Raw genomic sequence first — 25,374 nt, forward strand, 5'->3', positions numbered from 1 at the left:
GCCTCTGAGTCAGAAGGTTGTGGGTTCAAGTCCCAGAGACGTAAGCACGTAATCCAGGGTGACACTCCCAGTGCAGTACTGAAGGAATGCTGGACCATCTAGTTCCCTCGGATGCCAAGGTACTATTTCAAAGAAGAACAGGAGAGTTTTGGCCAGTGTCCTGGCCAATATTTATCCCTCAACTAACATCACTAAAACAAATAATCTGGTCATTTATCTCATTGCTGTTTGTGGGACCTTGCTGTGTGCAAATTGGCTGCCGAATTTCCTACGATGGGAACAATGGGACCTCCTGATTTAACTGGATTCCAAGTAACAAGGTGTGGTGTGTAAAAAACCAGCAGCTTTCATTCCCAGTGATGGTGGATGGCAATTCTGCAGAAAGCTGTATCCTGCACCAATCTACTCACTCAAATGTAACAGGATGGGAAAAAGGAACAGGGGAAATTATGGAGTGTAGTTAGTTGCAGAGCAGTAATGGAGAGAAGCTCACTTAACAACATATCACAATCTGTTCCTCAAATCTTGCAGCTAAAGACAAGCTGAGGTTATTCATCCTTCAACTTTACTATCTTGCTTGACTGGAGCATGGAAAATGAACTCTAGCCACCCAGCTCCAAAGCAAGCTTGTTATCTGCAGGCGAACTGTGAAAACCTGCAGTGCAGACTATCATGCTAACGAAAGATGCAGAAGTGAGCAGTTGGGATCAGAAAGTTCATTTACCATCATCCTGCTTTTAGTGAGCTGAAAAGTCAATCATCAGAAAGGATAAAAAAGCAATAAACAGTATTAAACCAGCACACTGTACAATCACTGCACTGCAGCTAAGAACAGTATTGATCTGAGTATCAATCAATGTCTCCAAAGTACTTGCTGTACAGGGCCCTACCAATGACAAAGAGCAGCATATCACTGGCATCAGTAAAGCAAGACTAACTTTGTAAATCCTACTTCATTCCCTGGCAAGACACTTTGAGAAGATGAACATTCCTTCAAAGTGGAAACACTCCTAAACAAAAATCATGTGATGAGCCAACCAGCTGGAAGTACAAAAATAAACACAATCCTCAAACTATTCAAAATGGAGTGAATACCTCATCTCATCCCCTCTCCCAATCTCTGAATCCATAGTGAAAATGTCAGCCTCACGACTTTCTGTTGCCCTGGTTTTGACACCTTTTGTGACAATCCCATCCCCACCCCCCACTGTTATAAATTTCTGTGACCACATTTATAGTAAGTTTTCCCTATGTTTGATTTCAGTCATGCGCTAATTAGGTGTATTTGGAGATTTCACTACCACACATTCATATAAACTGCAACAAATAGTGACAGGCTACAATTGTGTTATGGTTAAATTCCTGGATTACTTCCATGTGACTGTGTACATAGCTCATCATGGCAGTTTGAAAATTTGAATTCAGGTGTCGTAAAACCTATCTGGTTCACTAGGCCCATCACCACCCTTCCAGGGCAACTAAGGATGGGCAATAACTGCCAGCCTTGCCAGCCACACTTGCTCCAAATCCAACAGTTGTCATGGTAACAGCCATTTGGTCACTCCATTACCCTGGCCCTTTTGCCATGTTATGTGGCTTGTAACTAAATAGTAAAGGAAATGAGGGTAGTAGTGCTTCAAGTATCCAACCAATGCTCATTATTTTAACCCAAGTGCCCAGGTTACAGTGATTGCTAATGAACAGTTTTCCCAAAATCCCCAAAAATGTTCAATTAAAACTTCAAATCAATCCAGCACATAAGACGGACCTTTAATATTTAGAATTAAACCCAAGTTAGTACCAGTTTAAATTCCATTTACACAGTGTCAACACAGACATCAATTTGTCATATCATTTACTAAACATTGACAAACTGTTCGATAAACTCTGACTATTAGCACACATCAAATATTAACAACCAAGTGCACCTGGTAATGACTGAATGATGGGAATCACCCACTGTTGATATAGTTGACCTGGGTAAGGGAACACCTAGTGGTTAAACACAAGGCTTTTTAAATCCAGACTCTGCAGCCTTTAAAAGATGGTTCTGGGAATGATCAGCAATACTCAAGAGTCCTACAACTAAACACAAAACACTGAAGACTCTGATTCACTATCAGCCACATATCACAAGACAGATTTATTCCTTTTTAACATTTTTCTAGCTGCGTCTGTCGATCATGTCTAACATGCTAGCTTAATTTCAAGTCATGTTGACCATTGTGCCGTCTTATCTCCTTCCTCCATTTAGTCACTGGGTGGCGGAGAAAGAGGAAGGGACTGAAGTCAATGGCTGGTTGGAGATGGATCAAATGAACTTCAATAAGCATGCATCAGAAATGGCTATGACGGTTGAACTTTCAGATCTGAACCAGACACCAGACTTTTTCGATATCATTTTGAGGCCTGTGGTTTTTTGTTACTCATATTTTGCTCGAGTATTGCTGTGAGTAGAAGCTGGGGAAGGTGGAAGTCTTTCAGAAGGATAAGTGATTTTTAAAAGTACTCAAATTTTTAGATCAAGCTCTTCACTGATTATGGCGAATAAAAGTGGCATTTCAATAGCCTATCAGTTATTTAAATAAAAGCAAAATACTGCGGATGCTGGAAATCTGAAATATGTTTTTATATCAGTTATTTAACCCTGACCAACAGGAAGCAGAGCTCAACCTGCACAGCCCATGGGCACCCAAAGTACGTTCAATGTAAATTACAAACTCTCACAGCCCATCACTCCTTTAACACATAAAACATTAGCATTAAAAAGCTTTGTATCAGTTAACTATTGAAACCAGTGTTGAATAAACTGACAATAGGAAAGAATACAGAAGCTCAGATCGGTGCAGTGTTGCATTAACATGCTTTATAGCTGGGGCACTGGTGTTATGAAGCAACAATTTGAAAAGACAGACTTGTGTTTATATAGCGCCTTTCACAACGTCAGGGTATCCCTTAGCACATTACAGGCAATTACATACTCCTGAACTTTTGTAATATCGGAAATGCAGCAGCTAATTTTCTCCCACAATAAGCAATGCGATCATGATCAGATAATCTGTTTTAATGATATTGATTCAGGGATAAATATTGGCCAGGACAACGGGAATAATTCCCCTGCTCTTCTTTGGATTAGTGCCATAGGATAGTGCCATTTGTACCTCTACTTTAGAGGGCTTACGTCACTTTGATTACAATATATAATCTGAAAGCTGGCACCTCAGACAGTACAGCACTCCCTCAGTACTGCACTGGAGTGACAGACATTGTTAATTCCCAGTTTAATTATTTAATTGGGAAGGAGACTGCTTTAACTCTGCTTCTCTTTCCACAGATGCTGCCAGACCTGCTGAGTGAATCCAGCATTTCTTGTTTTTGTTTCAGATTTCCAGCATCCGCAGTATTTTGCTTTTGCTTTATTGGCAAACTCAGTTCTACTTCCAGCACATACTTGCTGAAGTGGAAACGGTCCTGGTTGTATCTCAGTAGTGGATGGGGGATGGGGAGTCTTTGGAGAGTATTTCTATATATGGGAGGGGGACTTGGGGAATGAATCTATAACCATGGCTAGCTAAGGAATCGAACAAATGAAGGTCGAGAAATGAAGCCGAATGAATTGCAGGTGTAACTTCAACTTACATTACTTAATGGTAGCCATTATTGAAATGTGGCTATAAGACAGTTAAGTACTAAAGAGTGTGCAGGGACAGAGACACTTTTGGGTCCAAGTGCATAGATCGTTGAAGGTGGAAGAACATGTTGAGAGAGTAATTGGCAAAGCATACAAGATCTGGGCTTCAAAAAGGTACAGAGTACAAAAGCAGGGAAGTTATGCTGAACCTTTATAAAGCTCTGGTTGGTCACAACTAGAGTATTGAGTCCATTACTGGTCACTAGACTTTAGAAAGAACGTGAAGGTCCTTGATATATAAAACTTCTACAAAAGGATTCAAAACTCTTACTGCCTTTCAGCCATGATCTTGTTGAATGGTGGAGTAGGCTCGAGGGACCGAGTCTACTCCTACTCCTAATTCGTATGTTCCTATGTTGAGAGGGTGCAGAGAAAATTTACGAGAATGGTTCCGGGGATGAGGGATTTTAGCGACAAGGTTAGGTTGGAGAAGCTGGTGTTTTTCTCCTTGGAGCAAAGGAATTTGAGGGTAGATTTGATAGAGGTGTACAAGATTCAGACAGGTTTAGATAAGGTAGACATTAGCTGATGGTACAAGGACTAGTAGACACAGATTTAAGGTTTTGGACAAAAGATGCAGGGGGGGATGTGAGGAAGAACTTTTTTTACGCAGCGAGTGGTAATGATCTGGAACTCGCCGCCTACGAGGGTGGTGGAAGCTGAGATGATTAATGATTTCAAAAGAAATAAGATGGGCACTAGAAGGAAATAAAGTTGCAGGGCGATGGGTTAAGAGCGGGCGAATGGGACTGAGTGAATTGCTCGAGGGAGAGCTGGCATGGACTCAATGGGCCAAATGGCCTCCTTCTGTGCCATAATGACTCTACTACTGGGAACTGAATATACCAGGTTATAAGGTCTACAGAAAAGATAGGGAATCTAATAGAGGGGGTGGCGTAGACATATGATTAAGGACAAAATTAAATCCTCTCTCATGAGAGAAGGAATGAGAAGTAAACAAACAGCAGAGACTTTATGGGGAGAATTAAAAAATAGAAAATGATTTAAGATGGTAGTGGAAGTTGCTGGTATAAAGCAGGAGAATGTATGAATATAGAAATTAGATGAGCATGTAGTGAAAGCAAAGTGGTTTTAGTGGAGGATTTTAACTTCTATGTAGACTGGAATAAGCAGCTTACACATGTCAGAAAGATAGCAACTTTCTTGAGTATGTCCAAGGTAGTTTTCTGCAACAATATGACCTAGAACCAACAAGGAGGCATGTCCTGCTATATTTAGTAATGAGTAGGGAGCCAGATTTAGTTCACAGCCTCGCGGTGCATGAACATTTATCTAATTGCGTGTTTGAAAGGGAGGAAAGCAAAATAGCTACTAAGATTCTAGTTCAAAGTGATTCCTGACAACGCTGGCCAGCGCCCACGTCATCAGGCTGCGCCGCGGTGCGCACATGCGCAGACGGTCTCCTGCTCTCTGCGCATGCGCTGCCTTCCGGCTTGCCAGGACCCGTTTGCGCATGCGCTGGTGACGTCATCGCGTTACGTCGTCTTCCTCGGGCAACGCGCCAGGTTGGCCTCTGCGCATGCGCTTCATGCAACACCACCAGATATTCACGCATGCGTCAATCTTCCGATATTCACGCATGCGTCAAAGCTTCGGCGCGGGTTTTTGAAAGTGGAAGGAGGAGAGGTTTCATCGGGCATTTTCTCGCATTTTATCTCAATTATTTAGTCGTTTTGGAGATTTGCTTCATTTTTATTAGACAGAGGAGATTGTGCCAAGGTAAGTTGCTCTGAAAACATTTCCATTGTCTGGGGCAGTACATGTGCTCCAGTTCCTGTTGTAAGTTGCTGTGTGCAGACAGTACATGTGCTGCAGTCCAGCGAACAACCTTCCATCTAAACGGTCACTTTCGTTTTTGTAACATTTCAATGGAGTGCATTCTGTATTTCTTATCTCATCTCGTGTATCCCGTGTGGTCCCTTAATAGCCTTCCTGAACTTCCTAAACATACGCCTGCCTGTTCAAAGCTCCACTTCCCCCACCTGCGGTACCCTCTCCTTGCTGTTCAGTTACACAGTCACCTGTTCCTGCACCCATCAGAGCAGTGCACATGGACACACAGCCACCTGTTCCTGCACCCATCAGAGCAGTGCACGTGGACACACAGTCACCTGTTCCTGCACCCATCAGAGCAGTGCACATGGACACACAGCCGCCTGTTCCTGCACCCATCAGAGCAGTGCACGTGGACACACAGTCACCTGTTCCTGCACCCATCAGAGCAGTGCACATGGACACACAGCCGCCAATTCCTGCACCCATCAGAGCAGTGCACGTGGACACACAGTCACCTGTTCCTGCACCCATCAGAGCAGTGCACATGGACACACAGCCGCCAATTCCTGCACCCATCAGAGCAGTGCACATGGACACACAGCCGCCAGTTCCTGCACCCATCCGAGCAGTGCACATGGACACACAGTCACCTCATGCCGTGTCCAGTGGCAGCACAAATGTGAATGCTCTTGCTGCGTACACAACTGGTGAGGTGGGAGTGCAGCCACACCGTTCTCTATCCCCAATGTTGCTTTAAGGCAAAGGTAGGTAAGAGTGAAAGAAATGGAAGGTGATGCTGATAGTAGTAGGCAGGATTAAATGGGAATGGATGGAAAGGTGCAGGAGTAGCATAACCACTAGCAGGGAACAGCTGAGCTAAATGGCCTGCTTTATGTTCATAGTCCAAAAGAAATGTGCTTCTTTTTCCAGCACCCTCACATCATTCATGTTTTCCCTGAGAGCAGCATTGAACCATCACGAGATTGGGGCAGTTACATCATCCTGACTCCTACAGCTGAGGTGGGTACTAAGTGATTCATTGGCGGTGTTATCAATACATGCCTTTACTGCAGAACATAAAGCATGCTCAACAGTAATTTCATTGGAGGGAGGGAAGCTCTGACACTGATGTTCTTTCCTTATTTCTTGTCATGTAAAACGTGCCCTTGAGAAAACAATCCTTGACACTTAAGGACGGCATTCAAGCAAAGGAGGCAGTGCAGGAGAGGACGCAAGGATGTGATGATTCCTGTATCTGAGGTGGGTAATAAGTGCTTCATTGGCGACGTTATCAATTGGTGCCTTCACTGCAGAACTTAAAAAGGTGTGCACAACAGTAATTTCAGTGGATGGAGGGAGGCAAACTCTGACTCTGATTTGCTTTATTTCTTTTCATGTAAAACATGCCGTCGAGAAAACAATCCTTGAGACTTAAGGTCAGCATTCAAGCAACGAAGGCAACTGGATCATGCTGCGGAGCTGGTCACAATGTGGAAAGGAACATTGCATTTATGGATGAATTGGGAATGCACATTGGGATGCGCTTGGGGAACATTCACCAAGAATAGACTGAGCTCAGACTCTTATGACTTTGCCTTCTTCACATGGACAATACAGTAGTGGAATAGAGAGCCAAGCGTTCATTCACCACAAGGCTCTCCAGGAACAATCTCTTTAGCTGTGCATCGCAGAGACTCGGCCTGTCTGTCTAACGGGAATGCTGGACACAGCACTCATGTATCCATGCACAGCAGTTCCTCGGATACTTAATGAACTTAATAAAACTTCTCAATAATTAAACCCAGAATTGTTGAGATTTTGTTTTGGATGCTATTTCCCCGATTTTGCAACTGCACTTCAGATATTCAACTATGGTGGAAGGGTGGAGGTCGGGGGGTAGAGGGAGGGGTGGAGGTAGGGGGGGTTGAGGGAGGGGTGGGTGAAGAGGGGGAGGGAGGGGTGGGTGAAGAGGGGGAGGTGAAGAGGGAGAGGTGGAGAGGGAGAGGGGAGGGGGGAGGGGTGGGGAGAGCGTGGAGGGGTGGGGAGAGGGAGCATGCAAAAGGCAGGGACCAGACAGTTGCAATGCCTGAAGTACTGTTGAGAAGTAGGGGAGAAAGCAACTGGGGAGGGGAGAAAGCAACTGGATTGGGCATCCGCAGCTGGAGGGAAAGGCTGAATGAAGAGGGCCGAAAGCGAGAGGCCGTAGAGAGCCGCGGGAGCGAGTATGCGAAGACCTTGGTGTCGCCGGGTCCAGGGACTGGCAAGTAAGTCTTTTGCTGTTGTGTTTATGGCGCATGCACAGAAAAAGGCACTCCTCTTCCGCTCCTCTGCTCCTCCCCACACTCTCCCCCACCGCCGCCACCCTCCCCCCCCCACTCTCTCCCCCTCTCTCTCCCCTCCCTCCCCCTCTCTCCCCCTTCCTCTCTCTCCCTCTCTCTCCCTCCCTCCCTCTCCCTCTCCCCCCCTCCCTCCCTCAGCTCTCCCCCCCTCAGCTCTCCCCCCTCCCTCCCTCAGCTCTCTCTCCCCCTCCATCCCTCTCTCTCTCCCTCCCCCCCTCCCTCCCTTTCTCTCCCTCCCTCCCTCTCTCTCTCCCTCTCTCTCTCTCCCTCCCCCCTCCTTCCCTCAACTCTCCCCCACCCCTCAGAGCTCCCCCACCCCTCAGCTCTCCTCCCCCTCCCTCCCTCTCTCTCCCCCTCCTTCCCTCTCCCCCCTCCCTCTGCCTCTCCCTCCCCCTCCCCCCTTCCCTCCCTCTCTCTCTCTCCCTCAGCTCTCCCCCCCTCCCTCCCTCAGCTCTCCGCCCCTCAGCTCTCCCCCCCTCCCTCCCTCATCTCGCCTCCCCTCCCTCCCTCAGCTCTACCCCCCTCCCTCCCTCAGCTCTCCCCCATCCACCCGCCCCTCGTCGCCGCCGCTGCTCTCCCCACGCTGGTCTCTCCGCCCCCCGCGCTGCTCTCCCCGGCCCGCTCCACTCTCTCACTCCGGCCATTGTATGCTGCCACGTGTTTGTTAGGTTGCCTCTGTGTGATTCTTTGACCAGCGCCATCTTTAGTCCTGGCAGCTGCTACAGTCGCAGGCTGTGACGTTTTAGTGGCACATGCTGTATTTGCGCATGTGCCAAAACAGCGCCACCTACCGATAGTGTTGTCAACAAATGCAGTCATTCTAGTTTTAGGTAAGGCTGAATACAATGGGATGAGTCAGAGATGGTCCACAGTGAACTGACCAAATCTGTTAACAGGAGATCAATGGGCGGTGTTCAAAGAAGAGTGTAATGTGATACGGGACCGGTTTATACCCCTAAGGGGCAAACACTGGCACAGATCGTGGTGAATAGGAGAGATACAAAGAATAGCAAAGGGTGACAAAACAGATGGTAAGAGATACAAAAAGGGAGTATGAAAAGAAATGTGCAAAATCAACATGAAATACTTTTACAATTTCTTTGGGCCTCCTTATCTCGAGAGACAATGGGTAAGCGCCTGGAGGTGGTCAGTGGTTTGTGGAACAGCGCCTGGAGTGGCTATAAAGGCCAATACTAGAGTGACAGGCTCGTCCACAGGTGCTGCAGAGAAATTTGTTTGTCGGGGCTGTTGCACAGTTGGCTCTCCCCTTGCGCCTCTGTCTTTTTTCCTGCCAACTACTAAGTCTCTACGACTCGCCACATTTTAGCCCTGTCTTTATGGCTGCCTGCCAGCTCTGGCAAACGCTGGCAACTGACTCCCACGACTTGTGATCAACGTATATTATATTATATTAACAATTATATTAGGAAAAACAAGGTGGTCAGGAACACAGCGGGCCCCGTAAGGACTGATAATGGTGATTATTATAATTGTAAAAGGGGAATGGTGGACATGTTGATAATTACTTTGGCCAGAATTTTATGCCTCAACCCCGGTAGCGGGCAGGGAGGGGTGGGGGGGGGGGGGTTGGTTGTAAAATTGAGCGGGAGGTGGAGGGGGTTGGGCACCGTGCCATCACCTACCCACCCCCGCTGCCATTTTACCAGCAGCAGCGGAGGTGGCAAACGGCCTACCTGCCCCAGGCCAATTGAGGCCCTTAAGTGGCCAATTAAATGTCACTTAAGGATCTCCTCCAGCCGCCACTGGTATTTTACCAGTGGCAGACGGACACTTCACCAACTGAGGAGGCCGCCCAGTAAAACCTGGCGGCTTCCTTGCAGGCTGTGGGGAGGGGGGAGTGCTCCTGATTGGGCATCCTGTGCCCCACAAAGAGCCCCCAGCAGCAAAACTGTCCCTGCTAAAACTGCCACCCCTGCCCTGCCCGGCTCTCTGACTCCCACCCATCTCACTGAGACCCAGCCGACTGTCACAGGCAAGGCCCAAACCCCAATTAACTTCCTGAAGGGAGATGTCCATCATCCTCTTCTTGGTGGGTGCAGTCCCAGCAGTGGCCACACTCCCAGTAGTGCTGCTGGGACTGAGGAGCTGCTGACCCTCTGATTGGCTGGCAGCTCTTGGAGGAGGGACTTATTGCCTCAGAGGGGTGGAAGCTCCGACCGAGGTCCATTAAGGGCCTGGGCCAGGCAAAATAGCAGTGTGGCTTCCAGGCCCACAGAGGCGGAATCTCTCTCGACTTTTTAGCCAGTGAATGGGGCCACCTCCACAATGTAAAATTCTGGCCCTTGTGTCAGTATTTACAGTGGAAGAAGAGGATAGTATGCTGGACACTGCAAGGAAACTAATACTGAATCAGAGACAGGGACAAGAGATGAGGTGAGAGTGACTGCCCTTGACATCAAGGCAGCATCTGAGCGAGTATGGCATCAAGGAGCCTGAACATGACTGAATTCAATGGGAATCAGGGTTGGAATCATACGTAGCTCAAAGGAAGATGGCTGTTGGAGATCAATCATCTCAGTTCCAGGACATCACTGCAGGAGTTCCTCAGGGTAGTGTCCTAGGCCCAACCATCTTCAGCTGCTTCATCAATGACCTTCCTTCAATCATAAGGTCAGAAGTGGGGTTGTTCGCTGATGATTGCACAACGTTCAGCACCATTCGCAACTCCTCAGATACTGGAGCAGTCCGTGTAGAAATGCAGCAAGACCTGGACAATATCCAGGCTTGGGCTGATAAGTGGCAAGTAACATGGCCAAACAAGTGCCAGGCAATGACCATCTCCAACAAGAGAGAATCTAATCATCTCCCCTTGACATTCAACAGCATTAAGATCGCTGAATCCCCCACTATCAAATCCTGGGAGTTACCATTGACAAGAAACTGAACTGGAGTGGCCATATAAATACTGTGGCTACAAGAGCAGGTCAGAGGTTAGGAATCCTGCAGCAAGTAACTCACCTCCTGACTCCCCAAAGCCTTTCCCCATCTCCAAGGCACAAGTCAGGAGCGTGATGGAATACTCTCCAATTGCCTGGATGAGTGCAGCTTCAACAACACTCTAGAAGCTCAACACCATCCAGGACAAAGCAACCCGCTTGATTGGTACCCCATCCACAAACATTCACTCGCTCCACCACCAACGCACAGTGGCAGCAGTGTGTACCATCTACAAGATACACTGCAGCCTCTCACCAAGGCCTCTTTAACAGCACCTTCCAAACTCATGATCTCTACCACCTAAAAGGACAAGGGCAGCAGATGCATGGGAACACCACCAGATGCATGGGAACACCACCACCTGCAAGTTCCCCTCCAAGTCACACACCAACCTGACTTGGAACTATATCGCCGTTCCTTCACTGTCGCTGGGTCAAAATCCTGGAACTCCTTTCCTAACAGCACTGTGGGTGTACCTACCCCACGCAGACTGCAGCGGTTCAAGAAGGCAGCTCACCACCACCTTCTCATGGTCATTTAGGGATGGGCAATAAATGCTGGCCTAGCCAGCGACACCCACTTCCCATGAAACGAATGAAAAAAAACACACTATAATTAATATAAGCAAATTAACAGCAATGAAGAAAATTATGACAATAAGGAGTAACAAATCGCCAGGGCCAGATTATTTTTATCCCAAGGTTTTACAGGAAGAATGCCAGAACATTGCAGATCTCCTAACTATGACCATCCAAAGTTCTCTCAATTCAGAAACTGTTCTTTTAGATTGGAAAATCATACACATCATTCTGCTATTTAAGAAAGGTGAGAGTGGGAAACCAGAGAACTATCGGCCAATTAGCCTAACATCTTTTGTTAGGAAATTACTAGAGTCTATAATTATGACTGATTGTAAAGGGTAGGTCATGCCTGACAAACCTGATGAAATTTTTCTGGAGAGGTGACTAAAGTAGTGGACAGGGGAATGTCTATAGCTATTATTTATATGGATTTCCAAAAGGCATTCAAAAGGTCCCTCATAAGAGACAATTAACTAAAGTTCAAGATTATGAAATTGAAGGCAAATTTCTGACCTGGTTAGGAGATTGGCTGTGCAGCAGCAGATAGAGTAGAGATAATGGACAGGTCTTTTAATTGACAGAATGTCACTGGGGGTGTCCCACATTGATGCTGGAGCCTTAACTATTCACTGTATTCATTAATGACTTAGATGACAGGATAGGAGAGCCGCATATCCAAATTTGCTGATGACACAAAGGTAGGTGGGATTGTAAGCATAAAATTACAAAGGGATATTGATAAAGTGAATGGGCAAAATGTGGCAAATGGAGTTTAATATAGGCAAGTATGAGCTTTGGACCTGAAAAGGATGGATAAGAGTGCTTCCTAAATGGTGTAAAGCTAGAGATAGTGGAGTTCTAAAGAGAGATTTAGGGGTCCATGTACACAGATCATGAAAATGTCATGAACAGGTCCAGAAAATAATCAAAAACGCTAATGGAATGCTGGCCTTTATCTTTGTATAGCTGTCGTATGTCTTCAACAAAGGGGTAGAAGACAAGTTACAGCTGTACAAGGCCCTGGTTAACCCACACCTTGAAGTACTGTGAGCAATTCTGGGCATCATATCTTAGGAAGGACATACTGGCCTTGGAGGGAGGGCAGTGTAGATTTACAAGAATGATACCTGGACTCCAAGGGTTAAATTACCAGGCGAGATTAAACAAACTAGGGTTGTATTCCCTGAAATTTAACAGTTTATGGGGTGAATTGATCAAAGTTTTCAAGATATTAAGGGAAACAGATAGGGTAGATAGAGAGAAACAATTTCATCTGATTGGAGAATCTAGGACTAGGGAACAGTCTACAAATTAGAGCCAGACCTTTCGTGAGAGAAGTTGGGGCGGCACAGTGGCGCAGTGGTTAGCACCGCAGCCTCACAGCTCCAGCGACCTGGGTTCAATTCCGGGTACTGCCTGTGTGGAGTTTGCAAGTTCTCCCTGTGTTTGCGTGGGTTTCCTCCGGGTGCTCCGGTTTCCTCCCACATGCCAAAAGACTTGCAGGTTGATAGGTAAATTGGCCATTATAAATTATCCCTAGGATAGGTAGGTGGTAGGGAAATGTGGGGATGTGGTAGGAATATGGGATTAATGTAGGATTAGTATAAATGGGTGGTTGATGGTCGGCACAGACTCAGTGGGCCGAAGGGCCTGTTTCAGTGCTGTATCTCTAAAAAAATAAAAAAAAAGTTAGGAAACACTTCCCCATGCAATGAGTGGTCGAAGTTTGAAACTCTCTTCCGCATTGGCAGTGGATGCTACATCAATTATCAATTTTTAATCTGAAATTGATATTTTTTGTTCACAAAAGTTATTAAGGGATATGGGGCAATGGCATGTATATGGATTTAGGTCACACGTCAACCATGATCTCATCGAATGACAGAACAGGCTTGAAGGGCTAAATGGCCTGCTGCTGTTCCTTTGTTCATTTGATGAAACCTTTCAACCAAACAACATTACTGATCCAGTCATGGATGTAATAAACCCTTATCCATCTAAAACTAATTTGTGGTTCAAACAAAATAAGCTAAATGAAATGAGCATATAGCCTAGGCTGACACTCCAGTGCAGTACTGAGGGAGTGCTGCACAGTCAGAGATGCCATATTTTAATGAGATATTAAACTGAAGGCCCATCTGCCCTCTCAGGTGGATGTTAAAAAGTTCCATGCTGTCATAGAGTTATACAGCACAGAAACAGGCCCTTCAGCCCATCATGTCCCTGCTGGCCATCAAGTACCTAACTATTCTAATCCCATTTTCCAGCACTTGGCCCGTAGCCTTGTATGCTATGGCGTTTCAAGTGCTCATCTAAATACTTCTTACATGTTGTGATGGTTCCTGCCTCTACCACCTCTTCAGGCAGTGTGTTCCAGATTCCAACCACCCTCTGGGTGAAAATTTTTTTCCTCAAATGCCCTCTAAACCTCCTGCCCCTTACCTTAAATCTATGCCCCCTGGTCATCGACCCCTCCGCTAAGGCAAAAAGTTTCTTCCTATCTAACCTGTCAATGCCCCTCATAATTTTGTATACATTTTGTTACAAGATTAGGTTGGAAAAGCTGGGGTTGTTCTCCTTGGAGCAAAGAAGATTGAGGGGAGATTTGATAGAGGTGTACAAGATTATGTTGGGCTTAAGTAAGGTAGACAAGGAAAAACTGTTCCCATTAACTGATGGTACAAGGACCAGGGTCACAGATTGAAGGTTTTGGGCAAGAGATGCAGGGGGGTGTGAGGAAGAACTTTTTTACGCAGTCTTATACCGACGCAGGAGCAACGCACTGTCAATTCAGTCCCATTAATCCAGTTATTTCAAAGAAGAACGGGGGAGTCCTCAATGTTTAACCCTCAACCAAAACCACAAAAAAAATTATCTGGTCATTATCAAATTGCTGTACGCAAATTTTTTGCCATGGTTTCTACATTACAACAGTGACTGCACTTCATTGGCTGCAAAGCACTTTGGGATGTTCTGTGGTCATAAAAAAACGCTATATAAATGCAAGTTTTTCTTTTTAGAAGCACCCACAAGATTAATTCCCAGTTGATTTTCTTCAGGTTGTGTTGATTGAAGGAAATATGTCGTCATGGCAACCAGGGGAACCCTTCCCTTTGAATAGGGCCATGGAATCTTTAACATCCACATCAATCATCAGCACAGGCCGGCAGGTCCTCTGTTTAACACCTCATCTGAAGGGCGGCACCTCTGATAATGTAGCCCTGTCTTACCACTTCACTGGATTGTCAGCCTGGTGTGTGTGCTCAAGTCCGACAGTGGGACTTGAAACTACAAACTTCTCACTCAGGTGAGGGTGTTACTTGTTAGGTTAAAGCAACACTAAAATAAAGATGACTAACAATTCCAAATTGATGGAACTGATCTTCTTTTGCTCTGTATAAAGGGGTAGAAGATGCTACACTTTAAAAACTAAGAAGAGCAAGGGTTTTTTTAAGCATTTAAATTTAATTTTATTCATTCCCAGATAGCACAACCATATTTATTGCCCATTCCTAATTGCCTTCTTCCTTACTGCAGCTTGATACAATTGAGTGGTTTTCTAGGCCACTGCAAAGGCAGTTAAAAGTCAACCACATTGTCTGGGGCTCAAGACACATTAGGCTCAAACTCAGTGAGGATGGCAGGTGTCCTTCCCTGCAGGATGTTGGTGAAGCCGTTGGGTTTTTATGACAATCCAACTGCTTCATGGTCACTTTTACTGATGCCAGTATTTTATAGGCAGATTTTTTAAAACTGAATTCAAATTCTCAGGCTGCTATGTCAGGATTTGATGTTACACAGACCTGACAGCACAGAAACATGCCACTTAGCCCAACAGGTCTATACTGGTGTTTATACTCCACATGAGCCTCCTCCCACCCTACTTCATCTAACCTTATCTGCATATCCGTCTATACCTTTCTCCCTCATGTACTTATCTAGCTTCCCCAGAGGAATCTATGATATTTGCCTTAACTATTCCATCGGTAGCAAGTTCCACATTCTAACCACTAGCTGAGTAAAGAAGTTTCTCCTGAATTCCTTGTTAGATTTATTAGTGACTATCTTATATTTTATGGTCCCGAGTTTTGGACTACCCATCGGTGGAAACATCTTCTCTACATCTAGCTCATCAAATCACTTCATAATTTTTTTAAGACCTCAATTAAGTCACCCCTCAGCTTTCTCTTTTCTAGAGTCTGAGATTGTTCAGTCTTTCCTGTTGGTTCTCGCCTCTCAGTTCTTCTAACCTCACCTTATCATCCTTGTGAATCTTTTTTTGAACTTTCTCCACTGTTTCTACATCCTTTTAGTAAGATGGCGATCAAAGCTGTATATAGTACTCCCAATGTGGTCTAACCAAGGTTCTATACAAGTTTAACATGACTCCTCTGGTTTACAATTCTATTCCTCTAGAAAGGAAACATTTTTATGGTCTTGTTAGCTTGTGTTGCTACTTTAATGATTTGCGAATGTTTACCCCTAGATCCCTTTTCTCATCTACCCCATTTAGACTTTTATTTTCCAAGGACCATGTGGCTTTCGTATTCCTCCTACCAAAATGCATGATCTCACACTTATCAATATTGAAATTAATTTACCATTTTCATGCCTATTCTGTAAGTTTATTAATGTCTTCATGTATCTTGGTCTCAGTGTTATCCATGCCTCCCAATTTGGTATCATCAGCCAATTTTAAAAATTATACTTCCAATTCCCAAGTCCAAATCCTTTATCAAATGGCAGTCCTAGCACCGATCCTTGTGAAACACCACTTCCTAGATTATTAGTCTTGATCTCTGAATTACTGGCCAACAACATAACCATGATGGTTAATATTTGTTCTATAGAAGCTCCTTGTTGTGAATGAGGCTTGTTCCAGTGATAAGGAACTCCCACAAATTAAATATTTGCTCTGTCACAGCTAATGAATTAATTAGATCAATGTTGCTCTATCTGATTTAACCTTTGGTGGAATTGTTTACAGAATGACAACAGTAATGAATGTTTTTACAGCCTGGAAACTCTAAATGTATTCCAGCACACGGCTCACACAAGACTCGAACAAAAAGAAGGTTCTATACATGTATCCACTGATCAACCTTCAGAAAATTCCTTTTTGTTCCTCTTTAGCTCCAAATATATATCACGGTGGCCAGTTTGCACATAGCGAGCTCCCACAAGTATTCCCATTTCTCTACATTCTCACTGTTTGAGTTCAAGGCGCATTGCACGATCTTACACTCAAACTCACGACTCAAAACTTTGGAACTTCTTACCCATGTCCTCCAATAATCAACAGTTTTACAGCCCAAACTTGCCCACCACTTCCCAATTTACCTCATCATCTCTCCTACTTTCCTCAGCCTTGCTAGTTTGCTGTACTATGGACCTTGCATTACTCTAATACAAAATATATTAGAAGCTCATTATAGGATAACTGCCTCAGAAAGAACAAACTTACATTAATATAGTCTTTCACAATTTCAAGATGTCCCAAATCACTTTGCAGCCTATGAAGTACTTTTGCAGTGTAATCACTGTCTTTTCACAGGGAACACAACAGCCCACTTGAGGACTGCAAGCTCCCACAAACAGCAATGAATTCAATGACTAATCCGTCTGTTTCAGGTGGTGCTGATTGCTGGACAAATATTGGCCAGGACATTGGGAGAGCTCCCCTACTCCGAATAGTGCCCTGGGGATCTTTTTTTACATCCACTCAAGAAAGCAGACGGGGCCTTGGTTTAAAGTCTTATCTGAAGGATAGAACCTCTGACACTTCCTCAGCACTGCACTGAAGTGTCAACCGAGATAATGTGCTCAAGCCTCTAGGGTGGGACTTGAACTCAATATTCCTACTCAGAGGTGAAAGTGCTGCTGACTAAGCCATGGCTGACATCTGAAATCAAAGTCAAGAACACTGTAGTCTGAGTGATAGAATATGTTCACTGGGAATACAGCTTAAACTAAGGATACATTTGTTCTTGTTACCCCACATCAGAACCATTGAGTTTGTGGCAAGATATTTCTTTGTAGCTATTCAGCCAAAGATCAACAGTTGTTCCTTGGTCACTAATAACCATTCAATAATCCAACAGTCTGGTGGAAATACCAGAAGTATCTTTTATAGTTGGCCTACTTACCTTACAAACAGACATCTGATTGGTGGTGAGTGTTCCAGTCTTGTCAGAGCAGATGATTGACGTGCAGCCCAGCGTTTCCACCGAAGGAAGACTCCTCACAATGGCATTCTTCTTCGCCATGCGCCGGGTCCCCAGCGCCAGGCATGTGGTGATGACAGCTGGCAGCCCCTCAGGAATGGCAGCCACAGCCAGCGCCACCGCGATTTTGAAGTAGTAGATGGCACCACGGACCCAGGAGCCACCATGGACCGGGTCATTGAAGTGCCCGATGTTGATGACCCATACGGCAACACAGATGAGGGATATGACCTTTGACAGCTGCTGTCCAAACTCGTCGAGTTTCTGCTGGAGAGGCGTCTTCTCATTCTCTGTGGACACCATTTGGTTTCGAATCTTGCCAATCTCGGTGTTGACTCCTGTAGCCACAACGATACCCGTCGCTTTCCCAGCTGCGATGTTGGTTCCCTGAAAACACCAAACATGAGGCGAGCTCAGTGAAGATTTGAGAGATTGACAACTGCAAAAGTTAAAGAGGAAACAAGAGTCTGGAGAGCACTTCTCACTCAATATATTATATCATTGCCTAGAGAAAATATAGATTTTTATATAGATTTAAAATTAAATGCCTTAATGTTCCCAATGAACCCCATTATGGCAGTTACCTTCCGACAAGGTCATTTTTGTACATGCCTGACTCAGGGGAACCAGCTGCATCCTCCAGTAGCTCCAATTCATTTTAACAGATGCGAACTCCAGTGAAACATGAAGCATGTTTTGTACAATGCAAACCAATCCCTCCAGACAGTCCTTTTCCTTTAAACCAACTGCCGTTTCTAGTATGTCCCAATTACAAAGATGCTCAATGGATTCCTTTCAGAAAAGCAATTTCAATTTGCCCAGAAAAATAACTTGCTTGTGTATAATGCCAGAGGTCACTCTTACAAAGACTGTTCCCATCTATTTATCCTATTTGAACCAAGAATTGAAAAAAACCTTTCATGCACAACACAATAAGCGAGATAGCCTGCAATCTATTAGATAGTCGGCAGGCTGACGTCTCACTCAGACTGTCTGGGTTTCCCTGCCATCACAGTCTGAACTTTAGTGATGTTATTATTACATTTATCTATAGATGGCATAGATATAGATTAAAAGGTTGCCAACTTTATAAATTCCTATATTCACATTTATAATGGCAGCTGCCTATGTAAACTTGTCACTCTGTGATTGTAACATTATTATTCATCTCCACATTCTTTTCTAGTACTCCTGCAACCCTTCCTTCAATGAACTCTAATAACAGGAACAAAAGACTTAATGATTTCTGCATCTCTTTCATTCTCTTAACAGATTGCCTTAGTCCCTAGTGACACAGCGCTCTTCATTTTCAGGCTATTACTCTTCATGTTGACGGCCAGCCTTCTCTCAACTCTGCTAATCTCCTTTTTTAGTTCCTTCCTGCACTTTTGATATTTCTCCTGCTCTATTAAGAGCCTTAATTTTCAACTCCTCTTTTTATTTTGACCTAATTTACTTAATCTACGGAAATCTGTCCTTTGTTGCAGTACTTTTACTCCTGTTCAGAATATTCTTTTGTTTGTCTCACCGATAAAATACTTCCCACTGCTGGGCAGGCGTTTTATCTGCCCAATTAATCTGGGCGAGGTGTCCTTTCACCCATCTATTTTTGCTTTTTTTCCACTCAGCACCTTTGCTTTTGATTTCATTTTCTTTACCCTTTACGCTGTCTATCAGCCTTGGCACAGTTGGTACCACTCATGCCTACAAAATGGAATTTACAGCACAGAAACAGGTTATTCAACCGAACAGGTCCACACCTTGTTTAAGCTCCACTGGGCGGCACAGTGGCGCAGTGGTCAGCACCGCAGCCTCACAGCTCCAGCGACCCGGGTTCAGTTCTGGGTACGGCCTGTGTGGAGCTTGCAAGTTCTCCCTGTGTCTGCGTGGGTTTCCTCCGGGTGCTCCGGTTTCCTCCCACATGCCAAAGACTTGCAGGTTGATAGGTAAATTGGCCATTAGCAATTGCCCCTAGTATAGGTAGGTGGTAGGGAAATATAGGGACAGGTATGTGGTAGGAATATGGAATTAGTGTAGGATTAGTATAAATGGGTGGTTGATGGTCGGCACAGACTTGGTGGGCCGAAGGACCTGTTTCAGTGCTGTATCTCTAAAACTAAAAAAAAAACCAGCTTCCTCCCAACTTACTCATCTAACCCTATCAACATAACACTGTTCTTTTTCCCTCATATTTATTTCTCTTCCCGCTGAATGCACCAATGTTATTTGCCTCAACCACTCCACATGGTGGTGAGTTCAGCATTTCTACCATAGTATCCAGACCCACTCCCAAAGGTTCACAATATACAATGGGCCAGAAATAGGGCTCGTTAGTGCACTTTTTCTGGTGTGCTACGAGTGCCTTTACAGCTCCAAAGTGGTGTCCACAGCACATGCACACACTTGTCGAGTAAGTTGTACCTGACGTCATATTTGTACAGGCATTAATCCATGCGCAGTGAACGTCCGCCGGAAGCCTGCAGAGCAAACAGATCACGAAAGACAGACAGATGTTGCAATACTGGTTTGACGCCAGTAGTAGCATTTTGGAGCTAAACACTCCTGTCAACGTCCAGTCTTATCCTCACATAACTGAGCACCCGTTCAGCAGCAGGAAGAACCCCCCCATCTGCTATTTAAAGGGATCATCGACTACTTACAGGTAGTTGCTGGTTGACTGCTTCTGGCTGTTGCTTCAACTCTACAAGCATTTGGGGTTTTCTGAAGTAGTTTCAAGTTGCAAAAGTCTACAGGGAATGGTGTGGCAGGTGCTGAAGGGCTTTTTTCTGACTTCAAGGCTTCTGCACAAACCATTTGCATCCGCCCAAGGGTGCACTAGTATGCATTCCCCTTGGAAAACAGCATGACTTGGAGAATGAATGGAGGCCACACGGAGCAGGAAAGCTGCTGAAAGAGGGAGGAGGGGAAGAAGGACTCTCAACAGGAGGCTATATCCACCCAGGGTGTTCAGACAGCAATTCTCCAACCTGAACCTCAACACAAAATGTGTGAGAAGTCTGCACTTCAGTAAGGACATCCTCATTTAAATCTGCCACATGCTGCAGCCACAATTACAACCTCACAGCAGGGCAAGGACCGCATTACCAGTGGCTGTGAAGGTGACTGTGGTTATGAACTTTTGTGGGTTTAGCTCCTTCCAGGCTGAACCTGAAGATAATTGAAACATCTCACAGTTTGCCATTCACTGTTGCATCATGGAGGTCAAAACCGACACTCTCTATTCAACGAGAGCTGACTACATTTCATTCTCTCTTGCCAGAAAGCAGCAAGGGGAGCAAGCATATGGCTGCACGAGGATTGAATGCTTCCCCCATGGTGCAGGGTACCATAGACTGCGTACACATCGCTTTGCGGGCACCACCCTATACCGGAACTGAAAGGGATTACGATCAATGCCCGGTATCCTGGCAGCAGTTAAGATGCCTTTATTCTGTGGCAGTCCACTGTGTCAGCCACATTTGAATGCCCACAGCAAACCAAAAGGTGGCTACTGGACAACTGAGGCTATCCACTGCTGACATGGCTGCTAACACTGGTGCACTGAGCGCGCGCACACACGCACACACAGACACACACACACGCAAAAACCACGCTAACACATGTAATAGAGCAGATTATTGGCGTGCTGAAAAAATGCTTCCACTGCCTGGATGGCTCTGGAGAGGTCCTGCAGTGGAATGATCATGGTCTGGTGCATGCTGTTTAACCTCACCACCATGAGGGCACAGCCCTTGCCACCCGCCACATGGCAAGCAGCTGAGGAACAGGAGCAGGAAGGAAGCAGGCAACCCAGACAGCCCTTTCTGCCTGGCTGTCCATGAAGAACTCATCTGAGTATGATACCATTAACCATAACCCCAATTCCCCATTCACCAACAGTCCCACACCTTCCCTCTGTCACTGACCATCACAGCATCCACTTGGCCACAATGCAAAAACAAAACCCATCACAAAATAAACATTCCAAACCAGATTTATTAATGAAACCATGCCTTATTGCATATAAATGGCAACTAATCACCCTGTGCACTCCTTTAGTGCCCATCTTCTGAGCGTCTTTGCTTGTCCTAATGCTCCTACACAGTGCTACCCAGTGGCTAAAACATGGCTGGTGGAATTGGCTGAGTGACCGGAAACAAACAGTAGTGGTTAATGGATGTTTTTCGGGCTAGAGAAAGTTTTGTAGTGGCGTTCCCCAGGGGTCAGTGTTGGAACCCTTGCTTTTCCTGATATATATCAATGACCTAGACCTTGGTGTACAGGGCACAATTTCAAAGTTTGCAGATGATATGAAACTTGGAAGCATTGTGAACTGTCAGGAGGATCGTGTAGAACTTCAAAATGTAGACAAGTTGGTAGAATGGGCAGACAGGTGGCAGATGAAGTTCAATACAGAGAAACGTGAAGCGATTCATTTCGGTAGGAAGAACATGGAAAGACTAGATAAAATGAAGGGTACAATTCTAAAGGGGTTGCAGGAGCAGAGGGATCTGGGTGTATATGTGCATAAGTCATTGAAGGTGGCAGAACAGGTTGAGAGAACGGTTAATAAAGCATACAGTATCATGGGCTTTATTAATGGGGGCATAGAGTACAAGAGCAATGAGATTATGTTGAACTTGTACAAGACACTAGTTCGGCCTCAGCTGGAGTTTTGGATCCAGTTCTGGGGACTGCACTTTAGAAGAATGTGACAGCATTGGAGAGAGTACAGAAAAGATTCATGAGAATGGTTCCAGGGATGAGGAACTTCAGTATGAAACTAGATTGGCGAAGCTAGAACTATTTTCCTAGGAGAAAAGAAGACTGAGAGGTGATTTGATAGAGGAATTCAAAATCATGAGGGGCAAAGTAGACAGGGAGGCGGTGGCATAGTGGCATTGTAACTCAGAGACCCAGGGTATTACTTTAGGGACATGGGTTCAAATCCCACCATGGCAGAAGGTGGAATTTGAATTAAATTAATATAATATAATGATAGCCATGAAACCATTGTTGTAAAATCCCATCTGGTTCACTAATGTCCTTTAGGGAAGGAGACTCTAAGTCTGCTGCCCTTACCCAGTCTGGCCTACATGTGACTCTAGACCCACAATAATGTGGTTGACTCTTAAATGCCCTCTGAAATGGCCCAGCAAGCCACTCAGTTGTATTTAACTCCCTTCCTAACAGCACTGTGGGTTAACATAACCCAAATGGACTGCAGCAGTTCAAGAAAACAACTCACTACCTCTTTCTCAAGGCAATTGGGGATGGGCAATAAATGTTGGTCTGGCCAGCGATGCCCACATGCCCATAAAAGAATAAAAAATAAACTGTTCCCACTCGTGAAAGGATCTAGAAGAAGAAGCAAAAGCAACATGAGCAAAATGTTTCCCGCAGCGAGTGGTTAAGGTCTGGAATGCGCTGCCTGGGAATTTGGTGGAGGCCGGTTCAATTGAGGCATTCAAAAGGGAATTAGATGGTTATATGAAAAGGAAGAATGTGCAGAGTTACAGGGAGAAGGTAGGGGAATGGCACTAAGTGAATTGCTCATTTGGAGAGCAGGTGCACATACAATGGGCTGAATGGCCTCCTTCCGCGCTGTAACAATTCTATGATTCTGTGACGTTCGGTTGAGGAGACTGTAGATGGCCTTGGAGAATGACCTTCAGCAACTCTAAGCCTAGAAGACTCGGCTGCAGATTTCCCTTTCAGAAATCCATGTTGACTTTGTCCAATCATATTATTATTTTCTAAATGTCTAGTTACCACATCCTTTATCATAGATTCTAACATTTTCCCTACTATTGACGTCAAACTAACAGGTCTGTAGTTCCTCATTTTCTTTCTCCATCATTTAGGATATTCACGTGCTTCACTGCACCCTCACACACTTAGCACTGCTGCAACTTCACAGGTTGCACACACTGCCAACTATTTAACCATGGCAGCTACATCAGCAAGCTAGCCAGCTTTAAATGGTGCTAGTCACACACAATATTGGCTCCCTGCTTATGTGTCCAGCCAATGAACTGGTTAGTGCTGGCTGAACGCAGACATTCTTCAACTCAGCAGGCAGCAAGAAGTTGGCATGCTGCCTGCCAGGCAATCAATGGGCTCAGGTTAATCGCGTCTTGAGTTCCCTGCGCCCGTTGTCAGGGGCTATCCAGTGTAGCCCCCAATATTTTGTTGAACTGGTGAATTGGTTTCATTACATTAAGCTCCACTGCCCAGTTCTGCACATTAGTCAGGTATCTGTTTACTCATTTCCTCGTAGTAGGTTCTGAATGTCCTCCATCTCGCTGGCTCAGGGCCTTGACCATTCATAAAACCAACTGTATACTTTATATCTTGGAAAACAAGATAGGGAAAAGACGAACATGGGACCAGTTCCTGCAACCAAACAAAATGATTTCAACATAGTTGCTCTCATACATACCGAAAACAGCATGTTCTTCTTATCCTGGTTCACTGCCCGAGGGTCTGGTACGGGGTCACTGTGCTTGATGACAGAGACTGATTCCCCTAGACACAGAAAGCAAAGAGTTACAGTAAGGAAATGTGAAACATACAAAGCAGGGAAAGAATGGCAATACTTAGGGGGCTGTCAGGGGACCCCAGTGTACCCAGTGGTTATGCACTGCATACTATGTGAATAGTATTGGCGCAGGCTTGGAGGGCCGAATGGCCTGTTCCTGTGCTGTACTGTTCTTTGTTCTTAAAACATGGGATCAGAACCATCGCAAATGGAGACCTGAGTACTACTAGCAATATCAGCTAACAGAGGAGCAGAGGGAGATAAATGCTTACATTACACTTTTTTTATTCTTTCATGGGGTGTGGACATCACTGGCAAGGCCAGCACTTATTGCCCATCCTTACTTGCCCATGAGAAGGTGGTGGTGAGCTGCCTTCTTGAACTGCTGCAGTCCATCTGGTGCTGTTTTACCCATAGTGCTGTTAGGGAGTTCCAGGATTTTGACCCAGCGACAGTGAAGGAAAATAGTTCCAACTCAGGATGGTGTGTACCTTGGAGGGGAACTTAAATGTGGTGGGACTGATGTCCTAGCGGGAGGATTTGCTAGAGTGGCTGGGGAGGGTTTAAACTAAAATGGCAGGGGAATGGGAACCTTTGCAACGAGTCAGAGGAGGGGGGATCAAAGACAAGAACAAAAGACAGTAAGGGGAATAAGAAAAGCGATAGGCAGAGAAATCAAAGGCCAGAATCAAACAGAGCCACAGGGAAAAACAGTGGGAAGGGGACAAGTAGTGTTAAAAAGACAAACCTTAAGGCTTTGTGCCATAACGCGCGGAGCATTCGCAATAAAGTGGATGAATTAATCGCATAAAAAGATGGAAACGGGTACGATATAGTCGGCATTATCGAGACATGGCTACAGGGTGACCAGGGATGGGAAATTAACATCGAGGAGTATTCAGTATTTAGGAAGGACAGACAAAAAGTTAAAGGCGGTGGAGTTGCATTGCTGGTTAAAGAGAAAATTAACGCAATAGTGAGGAAGGATATTACCTCTGACGATGTGGACTCTGTATGGGGAGAGCTGAGAAACACTAAGGGGCAAAAAACATTAGTGGGGGTTGTATAGAGACACTAAACTGTAGTGGTGATGTTGGGAATGGCATTAAACAGGAAATTAGAGACGCATGCAATAAAGGAACATCTGTAATTATGGGTGACTTTCATCTGCATATAGATTGGGCAAATCAAATTAGTCACAATACTGTAGAGGAAGAATTCATGGAGTGTATACGGGATGGTT

The 25,374-nt window shown here is 45.1% G+C and overlaps 1 protein-coding gene across 2 annotated transcripts in view; it reads right to left on the bottom strand.

Annotated features, from left to right (window-relative positions):
- The window catches only part of atp2a3 (ATPase sarcoplasmic/endoplasmic reticulum Ca2+ transporting 3), a 263,331-nt gene that overhangs the window by 124,066 nt on the left and 113,891 nt on the right, over nucleotides 1-25,374 (bottom strand). For both annotated transcript variants that reach the window (XM_068010067.1, XM_068010066.1), the window contains exons 7-8: nucleotides 24,033-24,118; nucleotides 17,513-17,977 (exon numbers count right to left, since the gene is read on the bottom strand). In XM_068010067.1, the coding sequence (XP_067866168.1) occupies nucleotides 17,513-17,977; nucleotides 24,033-24,118 (551 nt within the window). The remainder of the gene's footprint in view (nucleotides 1-17,512; nucleotides 17,978-24,032; nucleotides 24,119-25,374) is intronic.

This window comes from Heterodontus francisci, chromosome 30 (genome assembly GCF_036365525.1).
Source record: "Heterodontus francisci isolate sHetFra1 chromosome 30, sHetFra1.hap1, whole genome shotgun sequence".
NCBI classification, from domain to species: domain Eukaryota; kingdom Metazoa; phylum Chordata; class Chondrichthyes; order Heterodontiformes; family Heterodontidae; genus Heterodontus; species Heterodontus francisci.